The following is a 21,083-nucleotide window of genomic DNA, read 5'->3' as shown; positions in this document are numbered from 1 at the left end:
GTGTATAAGTGCCTGGTATGGAAGTGGTTAAATAAGTTTCAAACCTATATGGATGTTCACAAATTCATAAGAAGGTTAAACATCAAACAGCATTTTATTTCTAATCCCATTCAGACTGATAGCAATATACCACAGGGCTTTACTCACTCTGGCTTGTCAAATGCATCATTATTTAACCCACCAGGAGCCTTGGCACCACCCTTGAAAGTTTTTAAAGATGTGGTACTTAGGGATTTAGATTTGTTACCTATAAAGAGGGTGCATACTGATGAGGCTTTAATAGTTGGTCTGGATTCCCCATGCGAGAACAAGGGGCTAGTTATTAGGCCAGCGGATAAAAGTTAGGGGGATTATAGTTCCGGACAAAAAAAATCTCACAGAGATGTATAGGATCCTGAGTGATCGGGATACCTATACCCCCCTTCCTTCAGATCCTAAGGCCCAATATCAGAAAGAATTGGTGAATCTGGTTCAAAAGGGGTCTGATTTAGGGATACTCAAAAAAAGAAAGGGAGTACTTGGTGCCTACAGCACCTCGTACACCAGTCATTTATTACCTCCCTAAAATACCTAAGCATCCGACCTGCCACCCAGGACGCCCTATTGATTCCATTACATCATCGATTTTTTCTACAGCCTCTGGACTCTAGGATGCCCTCACACCTTAAAAACTCTTGTCATGTGATTAATATTCTGACAGAACATACTCCTAGAGCAGATATGTGGTTGGTGACGGCTGATGCCACGTCTTTATATACTGTCATCCCGTATAATTTGGGTCAGTTTGCCGTGAAATATTTTATGAGACGGGATTTGGAACTTTTTGATGAACAGATTACTTACATCCTGGAGCCGCTTTCTTTTGCAGCTTCCCGGAGTTATCTCTGGTTCAGCAATCAGTTCTTCAGGCAGGACAGGGGAGTCGCTATGGGGGCCAAGTATGCCCCTAGCTTAGCGAGCACGTCATCTACGCCCAACGGCGACCTCAGGTAGTGCTATGGGCTAGGTATATAGATGATGTCCTCCTCCTATGGGATGGTAGCCATAGTGATCTAGATATCTTTATAGAAGAACTCAATGTCAACACTAGAGCGATTTTTTTTTCAATTTTGAGGCAAGTCAGGAAGAGATCCATTTCTTAGACCTGAAGAAGATTACTATCAAAGATGGTTCTTTTGTGACATCAACCTTCTTTAAAGAAACAGATAGAAATTCTTACATTTTTGTCAGTAGCTGTCATCATGCTGCATGGTTAAACTCTGTACCCAAAAGTCAGTACATACGGCTAAAACGAAATTGCACTGACCATAGTGAGTTCCTTGCTCAAGCAGAAGTTCTGACCACCGGCTTTTGAGAGAAGGGATACTCCAATGTTTCCTTTAAGAATACATTGGATGAGGTGGCATTATTGGATAGGAAAGACCTTTTAAAAGATAGGCCTCAAATTACTGTGAGCACACAATTCCCTTTATTACCACATATTCATCAACATACCAGTGTTAAGAAACTTATTAAAAAACATTGGCATATTCTTACAAATGATCAGGTCCTCAAGTCAGTTTTGCCCGAGAGACCACAGGTCATCTACAAGGATGCACCATCCCTTAGAGGGAGAGTTGCACCCAATATATTGGATCCTCCCCCCCCCCCCCCCATTAGGAGGGAGTTTCTTTGAATATTTGGTGGGTTTCTATCAATGTAGGAGGTGTAGAGTGTGTTCAGTCAGTGGGTGCATACACAGGCGCACCAATAGGTTTACATCATTGAGTACTGGAGCCGATTTCGAGATTACTCTTTCATTACATGCTTCACGGAGAGAGTCGTTTATGTGCTGCAGTGCCCTTGTGAGCTGCAGTATGTGGGCAGGACCAAATGACCTCGCCGTGTGAGGTTAAACAAGCATATTACTAATATACTAAGGTTTCCCCAAGTATCACAACATTATGTAGAGGTCCACAAAAAAAAAACCCCACTAAGACCATCTTTCTGGGTATAGATAGGTACACTCCACAATGGAAAGGAGATTCTATGATACGTAGCATATCCAGACTCGAGATGGCCTGGATTCTTAACTTGAAATGCTATACTCCTTTTGGGTTGAACGTAGAGGTGGACCTTAATGCCTTTATTGACAACTCCTAAGTATGTTCTGTCTATTTAAAACACTTTGGTATGTGCACTCGATGTGACTTCATGGCAGCAACTTTGCTGTTTTTTGGATAATTGCATTTTTTACATTTGCCATATGGATATATGTCATATGAATAACTTTCGAAGTTCTCTGTCCCATTTATAAATTAATAGGCCATATAAGGGATGAATATGCGCTTTGTCCGGATTTGTGGCCTTTACTTTTAGTTTTTCTTTTTTTTTACATACAACATTGGTCTGGACATATGCACTTATTTTTCTAATTTTTGTTTTCTAGTAACATTTTAGATTCTAGTCTCTTTCTTAAAGCGGATCTCCACCCTCAATTCGACTACAGCTCCATATTCCTACTTCTCCAAAATAATGATGAATCGGCTATTTTCATTTAAATTATTAATCGTGTACCTTAATAATCAGCCTGCCTTCCGGTCTGCCCCCCCCCCTCGGGTTTTCGACGGGTTTTCTTCAGTTTCCTGTGCCGCGCTGTGTCTGCTGGGAGCCAGTGTCGGAGCTCCGTAATTATAACATTCCGCTCTGTTACCAAACATCGCGCGACTTCGTGACGTGGATGTAAACAGAGGAAGGGGCGGGCGTTTTAAACTTCTCACTATCATCACAACGGGGCGGGAACTTTTAATTACATACGAGATCGATCGGTGGATGCTGGGACAGCATCCACCGCAAATAGGAAGTGCCTGCTTGTGGGAATCAAACGCCCTAAGCAAAGATGGCGACGGGAGGAAACAAGGAATATAAGTATTTATTCTGGACGGATTTACAGCGGTGCGGCGGTCGGACACCAGAAACGCGAGTTTAGCACAGCAGTGCTATTACACATTGAAATAGCCAATTAAAAAAAAAAACGATTTGGCGTGGGAGATCCGCTTTAATGGAAGATTACTTATTTGTATTATATAATTTGTATTATATATACATTTTAATTAATTCCTCTCACTCATCTATGAGATTGACTGTTTTCCCTTTTTTGTGTTGTGTTTTTTCATAATGGTCACGTGTGCTTGCTCTCTATGTGTTTATCACTGTGGACAGAGCAGAGCCACATGATCTCAAGGATCGTAGCACACATCGATTTTTACAATTCAAATTCAATGGTTTTTAGGCTTGTTCTCTTACCCGAGTGTATCTTATTCAGCTAGCGCAGCCAGATAGCTATTTACAACTGAATTAGGGAGCTTACAATTCCGCTGCCAGAGGTTCACATGGAGGCTTGGTTTTGTAGGTTTACTATATTAGAGTGATGGGTCAGTGCGTCGCCAGTTCCCGATTGACGTGTACCTGACACGAAACGTACGTTGGGAGGTGGACTTACTGATGTCATCACCAAGAGACAGGTGTCTGCAAGCCGGCCGGCTTTTCTTATGGAAACGATTTTACGTAAGTGTGATTTTTTTTTTTTTAAATAAACTTTTTGTACTGTATTACACTATTGAGTGTTCTTATATTTTGGGACTTACTGTTGACTTTCTGTGAGTCGAATATACGCACCTATTCCCATTGAATTGGATCTCGCATATCCATCGGAGGGTTACAGACTTCCTGATAGGCTTGACATCCTCTTGCCTTTGGTAAGCGGTTCATTCAGATGGTGGCGGATTTCCTTGATTTTGAGAACTGGGACTTTCATTTTTCCATCATTTGAATTTGATTACACTTGCTTCTTTTACAATTTTGTTCATCTGTCAATATGTTTTTTTAATCATTTTAAGTGCGCTAATCCTGATCATAATATTATTTATTTATGGTCATATGCTTCAATATTGATATATGCACTGTGTCACATGGACTGATCACAGTATTGGTCCCTTACTTTGTAGCGCAGCTTTTTACCAATTTTTGTTTATCACATGACAGAGCTGCTGCTGTGTTTTTTAGTTACATAGAGTTAGCGCAGTATTTTCCCCTTCAGCAGGTGTCTTATCAGCCTGGGAGCGTTTACCTGCAGCACCGGACAGATGAAAAAAACGCTTATGCGCGGTGAAGGAGGGCCCGTCTACGGCATGGCTCCTTACCCTTCCTGGATTGCGGGAGCAGAGTGCTCTTACCTCCCGTGGTATTTTTGATAATGTCATCCAGGGAGGCTCCAAAAAGCCTCTCACCCGTAAAAGGTAAATCCAGCAGGGCCTTCTTAGAAGATTGGTCCAAGAACCAACACTTTAGTATCCAAGGCTGACTCGCAGACAAACTTAAGGCACTGTAACAACTGGTCCGCCAGTTCCACACAGTCCGGGGGAGCCTGATGCTCTTTTAACCCTTGGTGCAAAATTCTTGCCCATTCAGTAAGTGTCTGACACCAGGACCTTGGCCACAGCAGGACGCACTGCTGACTCCATCACGAAGAACAGGGAGCGGGCCACAGCCTCAGTTCCTCCTGTCGGTGGGATCCTTGAAAGCAGGAGCCCCTTCCACCGGAATCGTGTTCACCTTGTTGAGTCTGGACACCGGGGGGTCCACTATCGGGGGGAGAAGTCCATTTCTTTAGAAAATTCTCCTCAAAGGGGTAACAGACCGCTAAACATTTCGGGGCCGAAAAGACCCTTTGCGGCCTATCCCACTCCTTGTACAAAAGCTTATCCAGATAAGGTACACAAGGAAACACCTTAGCGTGGCGGGTCGGCTTACGGAACCCGAAAGGAACCGACATTTGTCGTCTCCGCTGTATCCTCCATCTTAAGAGTATCCCGCACTCCGGTGATAAGTGCTCCTACAAGTGCCCTATCATGCGCTGACCCGGACCTGGAGTCATCCTCACTGTCCGAACGGTCGAGGTCCACATCCTGACACATCAGAGCCAGGGCTGGGAGCCGCATCTGGGCCCGATTCTCTCTCAGAGTTGTCCCCAGAAGATGGCAGGGGGAGTGGGCGTTTTCTACCCCCCTGTGGCCCATGTGCCACTTCCAGCCTGGCAACAAAGGCCTCCAGCATCGCTGACATAGCGTCCACAGATCCAGCAGGGGCCCTAGTTGCCAACTCAGGTATGACTGGGTAAGAGGCGTCCGCTTCTGACGCCATACTGACCCACGCGCCCGACACCCCCAGGGACGTGAGACAAGGTACACAGCCCACCCTCCTAGCTGCCACAGAGAACGAGAGGCTCCCCAAAGGACTCACCACCCAAACCATTCACTGCACAGCCGCTGTCCCCCTCTCCCGGCCAGAGGTGCTCCCCGTACAGCTGCCCGTGTCACTCTGCTTCACTGCAGTGTGTCCAGGCTGTTTGCGCCGTTCTAGCCATCGATAGAGGCAAAACTCCCTCACAACTCCCTCACAAGATAGAGAACAAAACAGCGCTGGGCACCGCCAAAATGTCCGCCGGCCCCATGAGGAGAAAGCCAAGCATGCATAGCAGGCAGCGAACACCCGGGGCCGTTCGCACGGCAGCCAGATAGCACCCCCAGAGCGCAGCCCCCCTCTAGCGGATAGAGACTCTCAGGCGGACCCCCGGTCAGACACAGCCAGCCTAGCTCCCACAGCATAGGGAGGAGGGAAGGAAGGGAGAGAGGAAAGGCAGGGTGGAAACCCCCTAATCGACCTCCCCGGGAATGCCCAGCCACGTCATCCTGCCAAAGCAGGGGTACTGCTACTTACCCGTCTTGTGTGGACTAGCTGGAAGCATTCCTGACAGACCCATCACCCGTGCGGTTACGGTGTGACTGTCGGCCCTGGCACACAGACATATAGCCCGGTCATGTGTGCCCTGGAGCATGTAGCTCACCGGCCACCCCTGGAGCAACGGGGCATGTCGTGGCCGAGCCAGAGCGTAGCTAAAGGTCTGCACACGCTCGATGGCCGAAACTGGGGGGACTACAAGGATCTGATGTCCAGCGGGTCACCCAGTCGGCAGTTGATAGTAGATCTCAGGAACAAAAAAGTAGAAGTAAAAAAAACTCCAGGACCAATGGGCCCACAGGGAGCCAGGTCCTTCTCCTATGCTAGGCAGAAAAAAGCTGAGCTGCTAGATGCAGGGAGAGGGGTTGTACCTAGAGGGACCATCCCCCTGGGCGGTATTGTACAGTTTTGATATGTTTTAAACACAAACATGTTTTCGGTCTAATCCTCTCCTAATAGAAGGCTAATACCCTACTGTCAAGATTGCTGCTGTGTCCGTCCATGAACGGAAGAGAAAAACAGTTTTGACTTTAGATCTACTTTGATTTGCGCTACTTATACTTGAGATGACAATATTTATTTGTGGCATGATGTATTTTCACAGCAATGCATCAATTTTATTTCAGCTTTCTTCCCATATGTCCACTCTAATTACTTCCTGACAGACACATAACATTTTAACTGGACTGCTTTACATCCTGCAGAGACTAGAATTGAAAACATTTCACTGAGAAGTGTTTGCATCTTTACCGCTAAATCATTGTTCTTCTTGGCCACATCAGCTGGTAAGTTTCCAGAGTTGTTTTTTATCGTTTTATCAGCACCCAGTTCCAGTAGCTTTAAAACCGTGTTTTTGCGTCCATCATGAGTAGCCCACATCAGTGCCTGCATTGCAAATTAAAAAAGGTAATAAGTGAAACACTACAGAAATCGGCAGTAAACCTATGAATAAAAAAAAAAAAAAAAAAAAAAAAAACACGATCTAAAGCTTTGAAAACTTTGCTATGGAGAAAATTAACTAAATGTAAAAAAGGTAACTTGATAGCTTTTTGCACTTGGTTACTATTGGGCCATGTATAGGGAACACAAAAGATTCTAAAACAGATGTCTAGATGCCAGTACGATATGCAGGAATTTAAATACTTGCCAGTTATTTAATATTTTTTTACATTAACTCAATTACCCTCCTTTTAAACAATTAGGGACAGACTTATAAAGCAGTGAATGTAACATTCACTGCAGGGGTATTTTCATGGTGCTTTCATTTTAAATTACAATCATTGGTTCACCTGCAATTAATGTTTGGTAAATGTAATTTACTGCTTTGCAAATACACCCCTTAGCTTCATTCTGTCTTTATTCTATTTTCAGTCTTTTAAAGATGGATCAGCTCCTTGGTAAAAGTCAGCTCCTTTGTAAAACATGAAGGCAATACTATGAATTAAGTCCAGAGAGGTGCATTACACCTCCTGGACTTGGCTCTATTATTTACAGTTGTGCTTATAAGTTCTCATACCCTGGCCGAATTTATTTCTTGGCCATTTTTCAGAGAATATGAATAACACAAACATTTTTCACTCCTGGTTAGCGTTTGGCTGAAGCCATTTATCACTAAAGGAAAAAAAAAAATGTTGCTGAAATTACTGTTTACAGGGTATAGAGACATAATAGTTAACTGATTCCTTTTAAAAACGATAAAAATAGATAAAAATCAATCATATAATGTACCTCCTAGTTTCAGTTTTGTTTTTGCATCTAGCTTAGTTTTTGCATGTTATTTGATGCCTCTGTGCTGGACAGACCCATAGAGCAGTATTGATTTGGAAAACAAAACTAGAATCTCCCAGTACTGTGGTGATCAGGAAACAGACAACCAGGAAGTGTCCAGAACAGAGCAGAATTACAGCAACATCAGAGCAAAAACGAACAATGAGGACATGAAACCAGGACTGCAGTAAGGTAAAGGTAGCTATTTAGCTAAAAAAAATATTTCCTTTAGTGACCCTGTGTTTACGCTTTTAAAATCATAATGACAACAGAAACTACCCAAATGACCCTGATCCAAAGTCGAAATATCCCAGTTCTTAATAATGTGTATTGCCCCCTTTAACATCAATGACAGCTTGAAGTCTTTTGTGGTATTTGTGGATGAGGCTCTTTATCTTCTCAGATGGTAAAGCTGCTCATTCCTCTTGGCAAACAGTCTCCAGGTTCTAACTCTTGGGCTATCTTGCATGAACTGCAGGTTTGAGATCGCCCCAGAGTGGTCAATGATATTGAGGTCAGGAGACTGAGATGGCCACTCCAGAACCTTCACTTTATTCTGCTGTAGCCAATGACAAGTCGACTTGGCCTTGTGGTTTGGATCATTGTCATGTTGGAATGTCCAAGTGCATCCCATACACAGCTTCCTGGCTGATGAATGCAAATGTTCCTCCAGTATTTTTTGATAACATACTGCATTTATCTTGCCATCAATTTTGACCAAATTTCCTGTGCATTTGTAGCTCACATATCCCCAAAACATCATCGATCCACCTCAGTGTTTCACAGTAGGAATGGTGTACCTTTCATCATAGGCCTTGTTCACTCCTCGTTTCTGGCTGTGGCCAAAAAGCTAAAATGTTGGTCTCATCACTCCAAATAACTGTGTCAGAAGGTTTTAGGCTTGTCTCTGTGTTTGGCATATTGTAAGTGGGATACTTTGTGGCGTTTGTGTAGTGATGGCTTTCTTCTGGCGACTCAACCATGCAGCCCATCTTTCTTCAAGTGCCTCCTTATTGTGCAATCTTGAAACAGCCACACCACATGTTTTCAGAGTCCGGTATTTCACCTGAAGTTATTTGTGGGCTTTTCTTTGCATCCCAAACAAATTTTCCTGGCAGTTGCAACTGAAAATTTAAATTGGTCTACCTGACCGTGGATTGGTTTCAACAGAACCCCTAATTTTCAACTTCTTGATTATAGTTTGAACACTGGAAAAAAAATCAAGCGATGATGTTGCGCTCCAATAGCATAGAATGGTGTAAACGGTAAAATGTATAAATAACCAAAAATAGTATATTTGAAAAATGAATGTGGAAATATGCAAATAGACTGAGTGAAAGATAAAATCTCTATAAATGCTAAGATAAGGTGCATCCAAAAGGTGAACTGAATGAATGTGCAAACAGTGCAGATAAGGTGACTCAGGTGCATAAGTAAGTTCCTTGAGGGTAGGGACCGATGTGAATGTACAATGTATATGTAAAGTGCAGCGAAAATTGACAGCGCTATACAAGTACCTAAATAGTAATAATAAATAAAATCACAACGTGAAGAGAATATATGAAGTCGCAGAGGGAAAAAAAATTGCAGGATGGTGTTATGCTCCAATCAAAATGAATGACTGAGCATAACTGATATACAACAATGACGGATGAATGAAACAGTAAATAACTGAATAAGAGTGCAAATCGGAGAAGTCACATGACAGTGACGGTACGCGTCAGACGCTAGGACACTGAAAGTGACGTTTGCACGGTGCAAGCTCGCTGCTAGTTTGATTCACACTACATTACTATTTTAAATGTGAGTAACACAACCAGAAAAAAAACACGCCGACTCCAAAAAATAGAATTTTTTTGTACTCACTGTAAAATCCGATTCTCTGTCGTCCATGGACAGACACAGCCTTCAAAGTCTTGACATATGGGTTATGTTCCTGTTCATAGGAGAGGACTAGGCAGAACATATTAGATATTTAAATACATGTTACTTTAACAGAGTTGAACAGCCCCGCACAGGTCCCTCCGGACATAACCCTCCTCCCTGCAGCCTCAGTTTGTAACAAGCAGTACAAGCCTAAAGGAGGGGTGTGTCCGTCCATGGACGACAGAGAAAAGGATTTTACGCGAGTACAAAAAATCCTATTTTTGCTTATCGTCCATGGACGGACACAGCCTTCAAAGTCTTGACATATGGGACGTCCCCAAGCAGTGTCAAAAAACGAGAGGTGGGAACAGTATCAGTAAAAACAATTTAACTTCACCCCAAAACAAGCAGAACTATTCAACGGAGGAGTTGCAACTTTAAACAGCCGCCTGCAAAACCTTGCGGCCGAAGGAAGCATCCGAAGATGCACTCTCATCAACCTTGTAAAATTTGTAAAAGGTGTGAACGGACGACCAAGTCGCCGCCTTACACACCTGTGAGACAGACGCTTGATGTCGGAAAGCCCAGGAAGCACCAATTGCCCTGGTTGAATGCGCCGTGACCGGAAAGGGGGGCGCCTGCCCCTTAAGAGCATAGGCCTGTATGGCGGTCTGCCTGATCCACGGAGAAATGGTGGTCGACAAGACTGCCAGGCCCTTTTGTGGACCTATGATTCTATGATTAAGCGGCGTGCACAGCCGCGTAAGGAGGAGAGCCGGTGGTGACGTCATCTCCGCTCACGGCCGAGAGCGGAGATCTTCGTGATTACACGCTACATGCTGTCTATTTACAAGTCTGATGTAAGTGTACTTGCTTTTAACCATTAAATGTTTTATCAGCTTTACGCTATGGAGCTTGTATTGTTTTTTTGAGAGCCATCTACCCAGTGAGCTTAGCGCTGGGACCTGGGGAACACTTAACCTGGGAAATTGGAGTGACGTGGGCAAACAGGCTGGCCGGGAATCGTCTATCCCAAACAGAATCTGCTGTGCTTGTAAGCCAGCAGCATTGGAGATTTACATAGGCTTTAAAACAGCCTTTCTGAGGTGAGAGGCTTGGGAAAACAGAGCACATGGTTTCTTTTGCACATATGCACTGTGGGACCTATTGTGGATTCAAGTATTGATTGGAGCACAGAAGTACTTTGGGAAGAATAAAGATTGTTGATTGAAGCACTTTATTTTATCTTCTTTGGACACTTTTATCTTATTTTATGCACATAATTTTGGAGTATTGATCGTGCACAGAGACTTAGGTTTATATATTTTAAAAAAAAAATTGTTTTATTATGCATGTTTTTGACATTTGCATTTTACACATTTATTGCACTTCAATTACTTATTTTTGGTTGTTATGGTTGTCGATTGATATTTCACATATTTCTACATATTTTGTAATGGTTCTTAACACTTATAATTATTTATATTTTTTGCACTAGTAGTTGGTGGTACTCTGTGTACTACCAATTGGATCACGTTTTACAACATCACTCATTTTACCCCCCTCATCATCCCATAGATCGAAGGTGGGTGATATTTAATAGGAGTGAATCATTCCTTATATTTTGGCTTGTCAGATATCATTTTATCAGTTTTATGCTATAAACATTTGGATTGTGACCCAAGCAGGATTTTAGAACGTATTTAGTCTATTATTTTGTGATATTATTTTCATTATTAGCAAGCGCCATTACCCCCCTTATTTATCAACCCTTTTGTGGACCAGATACCGACAAAGTAAGTCAGACCTCCGAAATGGAGCCATAGCGGAAAGGTACACCCGTAAAGCACGTACCACGACTAAAGTATGCAGCGCAACCTCCTTAGAATGTGCCGGTCGAGGACACAAGGATGGAAGTACAATGTCCTCGTTAAGGTGAAAGGCCGAAACCACCTTCGGAAGAAAGGAAGGTTGTAGGCGCAACTCTGCCTTATCCTTATGGAGGACCAAGTATGGTGACTTGCAAGACAAGGCTGCCAACTCAAACACGTCTGACAGACATAATGTAATGGCCACTAAAAAGGACACCTTCTGAGATAGTGTCAAGAGAGGAATCTCTCTGATGTTTTCAAAAGGGAGGTACCTGAAGAACCCGAGAGCACCATATTCAGATCCCATGGAGGAAGAGTTGGTTTAAGAGGGGGAAGTATATGACGCAGCCCCTGCACAAAAGGTACCCACCAGAGAATGGGCCGCCAAAAGAACAGCCAAAGCTGAAATCTGTCCCTTAATGGTGCTTAACCACTTAAGGACCCATTTACGCCGATATACGTCGGCAGAATGGCACGGCTGGGCACATCCACGTACATGGCTCTTTAAGCCCAGCCGTGGGGTGCGTGCACGCGACCCGGTCCGAAGCTCCGTGACCATGGCCGCGGGAGTCCCGCGATCGGTCCCCAGAGCTGAAGAACAGGGAGAGCGGTGTGTAAACACAGCTTCCCCGTTCTTCACTGTGGCGCTGTCATCGATCGTGTGTTTCCTTTTATAGGGAACCACAATCGACGTCACACCTACAGCCACACACCCCTACAGTTAGAAACACAACTGAGGTCACACATTACCTTATCAGCGCCCCCTTGTGGTTAACTCCCAAACTGAAACTGTCATTTTCACAGTAAACAATGCATTTTAAATGCATTTTTTGCTGTCAAAATGACAATGGTCCCAAAAATGTGTCAAAATTGTCCGCCATAATGTCGCAGTCACGAAAAAAATCGCTGATCGCCGCCATTAGTAGTAAAAAAATAATAATTAATAAAAATGCAATAAAACGATCCCCTTTTTTGTAAATTTTGCGCAAACCAATCGATAAACGCTTTTTTTTTTTACCAAAAATAGGTAAAAGAATACGTATCGGCCTAAACTAAAAAAAAATGTTTTATATACTTTTGGGGTATATTATAGAAAAAAGTAAATATTGAATTTTTTTTCAAAATTGTCGCTCTATTTTTGATTATAGCGCACAAAATAAAAACCGCAAAGGTGATCAAATACCACCAAAAGAAAGCTTTATTTGTGGGAAAAAAGGACGCCAATTTTGTTTAGGAGCCACATTGCACGACCGCGCAATTGTCAGTTAAAGCGACGCAGTGCCGAATCGCAAAAAAACTGTCCGGGTCCTTTAGCTGCCTAAAGGTCCGGGGCTTAAATGGTTAAGGCAAGTTTCTGATCTACTCCACGCTGTAAAAACAGCAGGACCCTGGAAACCGAACACGTCCATGGACGCCACCCCATATCCTCGCACAAAAAGATGTAGGCCTTCCAGGTGCGATGGAAGATCTTCCTGGAAGAAGACGTCCGTGCCCTCAGCATGGTCGAGATGACCGAGTTGGAAAGACCTCAGTCCCTTAGTACCTGGCTTTCAATAGCCATGCCGTTAAAGCCAGCGACTGTAAAGCAGGAAGAAGTATGGGACCCTGAGACAGAAGGTCCTCACGCATTGGCAGCCGCCAGGCACACAAGATCGGCATACCAATGACGCTGGGGCCAATCCGGAGCGATTAGAATCATTGGTATCCCCTCGGCCTCCAATCTGCGGAGCAGCTGAGGAAGCAACTTCAATGGGGGAAAGGCATAAATTAGCCGATACTGACCCCCACGGGGCCACCAACGCGGCTGCCCAGGGATCTCTGGACCTGGCCACGAACAGACACTTTGTGGATGAGGCCAGGAGATCCACGTTCGGTGTGCCCCACCTCCTGCAAAGGAGTTGAAACACCTGTGGATGCAATGACCATTCCCCCTGGTCCAGCATCTGGCTACTCAGGTAGTCCGGACCTTTGGAGAGTAAATCTGCCAGGGCTTTTTTGGATGCTTGGTCAGCAAACCAGCATTTCAGCCAAATCAGGCGGCGCAACACTACCGCAGAAACAGAGGCTCTGGATATCAAGAGGGTTGCATCCAGGGTAGCATCACAGACATATACAAGGCCCTGGACCAACTGGTCGGCCAGTCTAACATATTCAGGAGGGAGCCGATGCTCCTCCACAGTCTGGTGCAAAACCTTTGCCCGTTCAGTGAGTGTCTGAGACACCAAGGTTGCAGCCAAAATAGGCCGCAATGCAGACCCTAGCATGGTAAACATGGAGCGGGTCACCGCCTCTGACCTCCTATCAGTATGGTCCTTGAAAGCAGGAGTCCATTCTATAGGGAGAGTGGTAACCTTGTTTAACCAAGCAACCGGGGGGGGTCAAGGGGGGGTATAGGACACGATCTGCAACCAGGGGGAACCGGAGCTCTCAGGCCAGCATACACAGCTATTTCAGGGGCTTGCTGAGACTCTCGCCGGGCGCCATTGCGGCCACGCCACGTGGGTCCCGCATGGAGCCAACCTCTGCCACAGCACAGACGACCGAGCCGGCACCGACACCTGACTCCCTCTCAGGGATACCGGTTGCCTTTCAGTCAGATGGCTGACCCTACCCAGACCCGACTGGATGCGGACCTCTGCAGCATGCTCCAAGCTCTCCCTACGAGGACGGACATAGTGGCCCTGATCCTGTGAATTGAGGAGGCACATAGTGACATACAGGAGGTGCGGACGGAGTTGCACTCAGCCTCCGACCGTGTAACTTCTGGGGAGACTCGTCGCTGGAGCAGGCCTGCGAATCCCACACTACGGAGGCCCAAGAGGTGCAGCTGCACCTGGAGGAAATGGACCGCAGCTGCCGCAACAACCTGCGGCTGCAGGGAATCCCTGAAGCCACAGGCCCTGAAGACCTGGCGGAGACAGTCACGGCCATCTTTCACAGGCTGCTGGAATCCCCACCGCCTTCGCTGGAGATAGATCGGGTCCATCGTACCATGGGACCCAAGTCCACAGACCCCGCCAGGCCACGTGATGTGCTGTGCCATCTGCACCGCTATGCGCAGAAAAAGGTAATCCTAGGGAGGACCTGGAAAACCTAGATTTTGACGCGGCGAACATCCAGATCCTTCCGGACCTATCCAGGGCCACACTCCAGCGCCGGGCGATGCTGAAGCCGGTCTTGGAAACAGTGAGGAGACACGGCTGCACCTACCGCTGGGGTTACCCCTTGGCGGTCATCTTCCGAACGGCGCAGACCTCCTTTACTCTACGTACACGGGCTGACCTACCCGAGTTCTTCACCCTCCTGGCAACAGAGCCGATTCAAGTTCCGAACTGGCTGAGGTGGATTCCGAAACTTGCTTGGGCCCTACCACCAGTCGGTATAACCAGCCTGCCCGCTCTCGAGGGCGCATGCGGGCGCCATCCAATGCTAAGGCACGCGAGTCTTAAAAGTTTCATGGCTGACTTAACCTTATTTTTTCTCAGGCTGACTGTTTGCCCCCTCTGCTGCCTTGTCCCCCATGCAGGGATTCCCTCGCCTCTGCTGGTCTCCCCTCCACGGGCCTCGAACTGAACCCGACACCCTCCCTCCTACACATGAGCCAGTAGCTGGAGGAGAAGCAGTAGTGACCGCCGGCTCACCTGTCCGGCAACGGGAGCCTCCCGCTCTGCCCCCACCTCTGAGATGATGCCACCCCGTAGGACAGGACTACCCATACTGGCATGGAATCAGATCCCGTTCAACCCCGTGGACTACACAGTGGCCAAGTCATGAGACCCTATTGTGTCAGGAACGAAGGGGGGCCCCCCCCCCCCCCCCCCCCATTCACCACTTGATGCCTGCTATGCTTGGAACCACCTGTTCTGCTCCCCAGCACCATTTTTGTTTTTACAGGCACACCAGGTGTCCCACATGGACGAATTTCCCGGCAGAGATTCCCCCCCCCCCCCCGGCTACCTTGGGGCACCAGGAACCGCACAACTGACTCAGTTCGGGTGGCGCAAGTTACTTTTATTGTGGTGCTGACCACTGAAATTGGGGGGTGGGAACTTCAACTGCCTTTCTTCTATCACAAGGGCTGCATGCCCGTGGGAGTTGTAGTTTCGAACTTCCATTGCCGGGGGTTTTTGGGCTGTATGCGGTTTTGGGGCCGGGGGGGGCGACTGGGTGTTCTGGGCCGGTGCCTCTCTTCGGGGTGCCCGGTTGGCATAGGGTGGGTTGTTAAGGGGTCTCTTACCAGGGGGGGCGGGGGGTGATGTCCCGCTAAGGCAATGCAATGCCTTTTTTCATAGGAAACATAATGATAATCAGGCTGACTATGTTTATTTGAAATTGCTGTTACTGTTTGTCGAAGTTATATGTTATCTAAATGCCCTGTTTGCCAATGTGTCCCTAATGTCCACACATTTCTGGGCCATGAAAAAAAAATTCAATGGTCCGCACCCACACACTCTGAGGGCCGGTGTGGTCCACGATGCCTCCACCTTTAGACCATATGACAGACTACATATCTTCCTCAGGTATGCCCACCCTACCTACTGAGTAACGCGACTTGCTCGAGGACCCCATCACGTTACCCGAGCTACAGCTCGCGATGGGCAACACCAAAGTAGGAAAAGCACCCGGACCAGATGGTCTCGCGCTTCAATATTACAAGGCACCGCTACCATCTCTAGGCGACCACCTTGTGAAAATGTTACAGGCGCAGATTTCCGTCATCCCCAAGGAAGGCAAGGGCCCATCATACTGGGAGTTACCGACCTATATCCCTTCTGAATACAGACCTTAAATTGTTCACCAAAATTATAGCTACCAGACTACAATCCCACCTCCCCCACCTAATTCATCTTGATCAAGTGGGCTTTGTCCCAACAAGGGAAGCGAGGAACAATACCACCAAAGCCCTGAACTTGCTCTACACATCCACCCGTACTAAATACCGTGTTTTTCTGGGCGCCGATGTGGAGAAAGCGTTCGATCGCGTCAGTTGGGCCTTTATGCTTGCTACACTGCGACATATAGGGCTAGGCGGTAAAATTATGAGCTGGATCTCAGCGACATATGTGACACCGACGGCCAGAGTGAAGGCTAATGGGGTGACCTCCTACTATTTCCCGATCACTAATGGGACGCGACAGGGCTGCCCACTGTCCCCCCTCCTCTTTACCCTCTCGCTGGAACCATTCCTATGTCATGTACGACTGAATCCTGACATTGCAGGAGTAGTGATAAACCAAAACCAGCATAAGGTGTCGGTCTATGCCGATGACCTTATGTTCTCCCTTACTAATCCCTCTATCTCCCTCCCAAACCTGCTAAGGGAATTTGAAAAATATGGTGCACTCTCCAACTTAAAGATTCATTTCGCTAAATCGGAGGCCATGGGTGTGGGGATTACACACACACACACACACACACAACTCATACACTTGCAAGTCAGCTTTAAACTGAAATGGACAACTGCCCTGAAATAATTGGGCAAACTGATTCCCCAAACAGTCTTGCGGCTATTTGACCTAAATTTCCCACCCCTGCTGAGGACAATTTGGACACTGTCGAACAACTGGCATACGGGTCTGCACTCCTGGATAGGCTGCTGTAACATCTTGAAGATGACAATCCTCCCGAAATTCCTCTACCTCATGCAAGCGCTACCTATACACATCCCTGCATCCTATTTTAAACAGGTGCAATCCACATTTACTGAATTCATTTGGGCTAAAAAGAGGCCACGACTCTCAGCCAAACTACTAGTCTTACCTAAATGTCAGGGAGGTCTTGCACTCCAGGACATTCGCTCTTACCACCAGGCAATTCACCGCAATCATGAGACCAAGCTTTGGGCACAACTGGAACAGGACCAAAGCCCGGTCCCCCTTAACAGGGCTCCCTGGTGCTACTCGACCCTACCGGCAGAAACCAAACTACATCCACTGACAATATGACACGAGTCTGCGCAAGACTCATCTCTCAGATACCCATATCCTCTCCCAACTCGCCTCTATATCCCAAATTGGGAAATCCCTGTTTCACGCCCGATGTTCAGGACGCGGCCTTCCAGGGGCCAAGCGAGGCGGGCCTCTACCAGGCCTCCCACTTTAGTACGGAGGGGCGTTGGTACACTATTGTTGAACTCTCGGACCCAGCAGGCCCATGTCGCTTGGACTTCTTGAGGTCCCGTCAGCTAGGTCACTTTCTTCACTCTTTGGCACCCCAGGTCGCCAATGACCAACCTCTCACAACACTGGAGGAACTCTGTCACACCTCAGGCAACATGTCACATACGCTCTCCCTCGCCTATAGTCGCCTAAATGCACCACAAGCAGACTTCGTACCCCCGGGAATACTTCAATGGGAAGCAGAACTAAATTGCCACTTCAATTTGACTAAAAAACAGCGTATTCTGAGATTTACACACAAGTCCTCCATTTGCGCCAAGACCCAGGAGATCAATTACAAACTCCAGTCGCGGTGGTACAGGACCCCAGTCTTGCTCCATAAGTTCTTCCCGGCAACATCTGACCTGTGTTGGCGATGTCGTGCTGACAAGGGAACACTGCTACATATTTTCTGGTCCTGCCCCAGCATGAGTCACTTTTGGCGAGTGATCCGTGAAGTTGCGCAGAAATTCACGGACCGCACCATACCAGCCGACCCCACATTCTTTCTCCTGCATGTATCTAACATTCCGGAGAATGTATATAAAAAAATCTGTGATCAGACACCTTTTGGACGCAGCCAAGGCCTGCATTCCACTTTACTGGAAAGCTACACTTCCACTGACAATACCCCTATGGATCGCAAAGGTGGAAGAAATAAAACGCATTGAAAGGAGGACCTCGTCCTCACAGCACAAAATAGACAGGAAATATTTACTGATACCTGGTAAATGTGGAACATCTCCATATATTCGGCTGAGGGCCAGGCTTTAAAGGAGAGCACACTGCCGAAGTAAGAACGTACACTTAGTACCATGTTCCCTCCCACTCCCGGCCAACACCGGCGAATATGTTTGCAAGGTAGGAGAGCCCCCCTCCAGGCAATTCATGCATGTGGAGACCAGCTCCCCTCCTCCCCCTCTCAGCCTCTATCCTCTGACCACTCTTTCCTTCTTTTCATCTCTAGTCTCTCTCTTTCAACCCTCTCTAATTTTCTATACTCCCGAAATGGGGGTCCTTTTGAATATATGAAAAAATGTTGGGACCGGGCGCATGGGCCCAGACGTCTCGATATAAAATTGACACACATGACTCTTCCTCAGGGAAGGAGGCTCCCTGTATGGCCACGGCAAGTTTCTTACAGCGGTAATGACCGGGCACTCTCCGGGGGACATATGTGTCACCTTACAGCCGCGAGGTACGGAGGGTGCCCAACATGACGTTTCCTGTTGCTTGCAATGTTTGTATACATCACGAGATGTCATTGTGTCATCTTGCGCCGGTGCGGCCTTGTCCCTGTTATAAAAAAAAAAAAAAAAAAAGTAACATAAGGAAAAACTTTCAGAGCAGTTAGATTTGTGTGACCCAAAAGAGACAGTGCCCTCTGTGGAAGTCCCAGATGCACCTTCCAACTTTAGAGAGTCCCTCACAGCATCAATAAGTGCACTCACAAGTGCCCTGTCTAGCACTGACCTGGACGAGGGGTCCTCCTCACCAGGGAGGTCCTCATCCGCATCCTCTGACATACCAGAACCGTGGTCCTGAGCCGCAGCCAAGCTTGAATGTAAGTCAGAGCATTCCCCAGAAGATGGCAGGGAAGGGGGCACTTTTTACCCCCCTTACGCCGCTTCCACCCTGGCAACAAATGATTCCAGGACTGCCGACAGCGTATTCATGGGAACCGCAGGTGCAGGGGCACCGTTTGTGGCCTCTGGCAATGTAGGAGGAAGAAAGGCCAGATACTGACTTCATTATCACCCACTGACAGCCCTCAGGGACTAAGTGAAAAAACACTTAAGTCCACTGACCGGGGGGGGGGGGTTACCCAGGGGACTTAACACCCAGAGGGAGACCGCTCAGCACAGCTGCCTGCCTTCCATGTATACACAGCATGTGTGTGTGAGGTAAAATCTGTGAGCTTTGCTCCCTTCAGAAAGCCAGCGCTAGAGACTTCCCAGGAGACAGACCCCCCTCACAGAAAGCGGACCCCAGCGACCCCACAGGGACCCGGAGCTCCCCCACAGGTACACCCCGGTCGCAGCGGGCCCTAGGACAGGAAGGGAAAGGGCGACAGAGAGCAGGGAAAGGGAGGACAGGAGAACGCCTTAATCCCGGGAATGCCCAGCTGTTCCATCCTGCCGAGGCAGGAGGAACCGTGCTTACCCGCCCTTGCAAGAACATGCTGGCACATCCCTGACAGACCCACAACCGATGGTACGGAGTAGCTGTCGGCCCGGGGGTATCTTGTGGGAGACCCAGCACTTAGCCAAGGTGTGCTCACGCTCGATGGCCGGACTGGGAAGACTACAAGGATCTATATATCTAGCCTGTTGCCTAGCTGGCAGTTGATAGAAGAATCTTAAAACAAAAGAAAATAAAACATTTCTTCAGGGCGCTGGGCCCAAAAGGCAGCCACGTCGTCCTCTGCTAGGCAGAAAAAAAACTGAGGCTGCATGCTGCAGGGAGGAGGGTTATGTCCGGAGGGATTGCCCCCTGGGCCGGGCTGTTCAACTCTGTTAAACATGTATTTAAATATCTAACATGTTCTGCCTAGTCCTCGCCTATGAACAGGAACATAACCCATATGTCAAGACTTTGAAGGCTGTGACCGTCCATGGACGATAAGAGAAATTAGTTGAATACTAGAGGCAGCAGCTTGAGTGGGATAAACTCAAAAAATGAAACTGCGCCAAACATTAAATATACACAAAGTCCTCAGACCAGGAGGATAGATGTAATGGGTGTACTCCAGACAGAGTGAGACGCCAAACAACAGTCTATAATTGAATCCTGGTTCTTTAAGTATTGATTAAACAACACCGCGTGACTCCACAAAAAGTTCATATATAAGTGAGAAGCCCACCACCGAATGTAATGGCCGCTTACCAAAGGGCAAGCCCAATTTAGCAATCGGCTATAGCCCAGCCACGGCCTTTAAGCTCCAAGGATAGAAGACACCAAAAAGGATTCACACAGGATGAAAGTTCGGCTTCTTTCGGTGACGCGCTGTATGCGACGGTCGGAAGCATGTCAATCAATTAGGAACGCCCAGTCCCGCAGAAGACATACCCGGAAGCGGCGGTGAAAATACGGTATGTACGGGGAGAAAGATAAAAAAAGCCGATTTTCATTAGGACAATTCGGCTGAATGTAATGTAAAAAATTTTTTTGGGTGAACCCCCGTTTTAAGCGTTTTTATGCGATTTTAGGCATTCCTGTGGAAAAAAGCCTCACTGTGTGACCAAATATCCTTGGGTAATCAAGGACTTGTGTTATCAGGTAACCATGTGTGATCCCGCATCTTTATGCACTTAAGCATCTTTATGCGATTTTAGGCATTCCTGTGGAAACAAGTCTCTGTGTGACCCAATATCCTTGGGTAATCAAGGATTCGTGTTATCAGGTAACCGTGTATGATCCAGCCTTCTTAAGCATTTAAACATTTTTATGCGATTTTAGGCACTTTGATGTGATTAACCATCCTAATGTGACCATGTAAAATGTGTAATATATGTGTAATATATGTGATCAACAATAAAACATGCTTGCGTCTCCGCAACCTGCAACGTTAGCCATATGCACCAGCAGCTGTGCATCCCCCGGTTGTGCATTCGGTTAGCCTGAAGCCAACACCAGGATGAGG

The 21,083-nt window shown here is 46.9% G+C and overlaps 1 protein-coding gene across 2 annotated transcripts in view; it reads right to left on the bottom strand.

The window, feature by feature from the left end:
* Positions 1-21,083, bottom strand: part of ASZ1 (ankyrin repeat, SAM and basic leucine zipper domain containing 1) — a 479,027-nt gene that overhangs the window by 308,628 nt on the left and 149,316 nt on the right. For both annotated transcript variants that reach the window (XM_040343761.1, XM_040343762.1), the window contains one exon: positions 6,529-6,663. In XM_040343761.1, the coding sequence (XP_040199695.1) occupies positions 6,529-6,663 (135 nt within the window). The remainder of the gene's footprint in view (positions 1-6,528; positions 6,664-21,083) is intronic.

This window comes from Rana temporaria, chromosome 3 (assembly GCF_905171775.1).
Source record: "Rana temporaria chromosome 3, aRanTem1.1, whole genome shotgun sequence".
In the NCBI taxonomy this organism is placed as follows: domain Eukaryota; kingdom Metazoa; phylum Chordata; class Amphibia; order Anura; family Ranidae; genus Rana; species Rana temporaria.
Note: the sequence above shows the minus strand (reverse complement) of the source record. Positions and strands in the feature narration are given on the sequence as shown.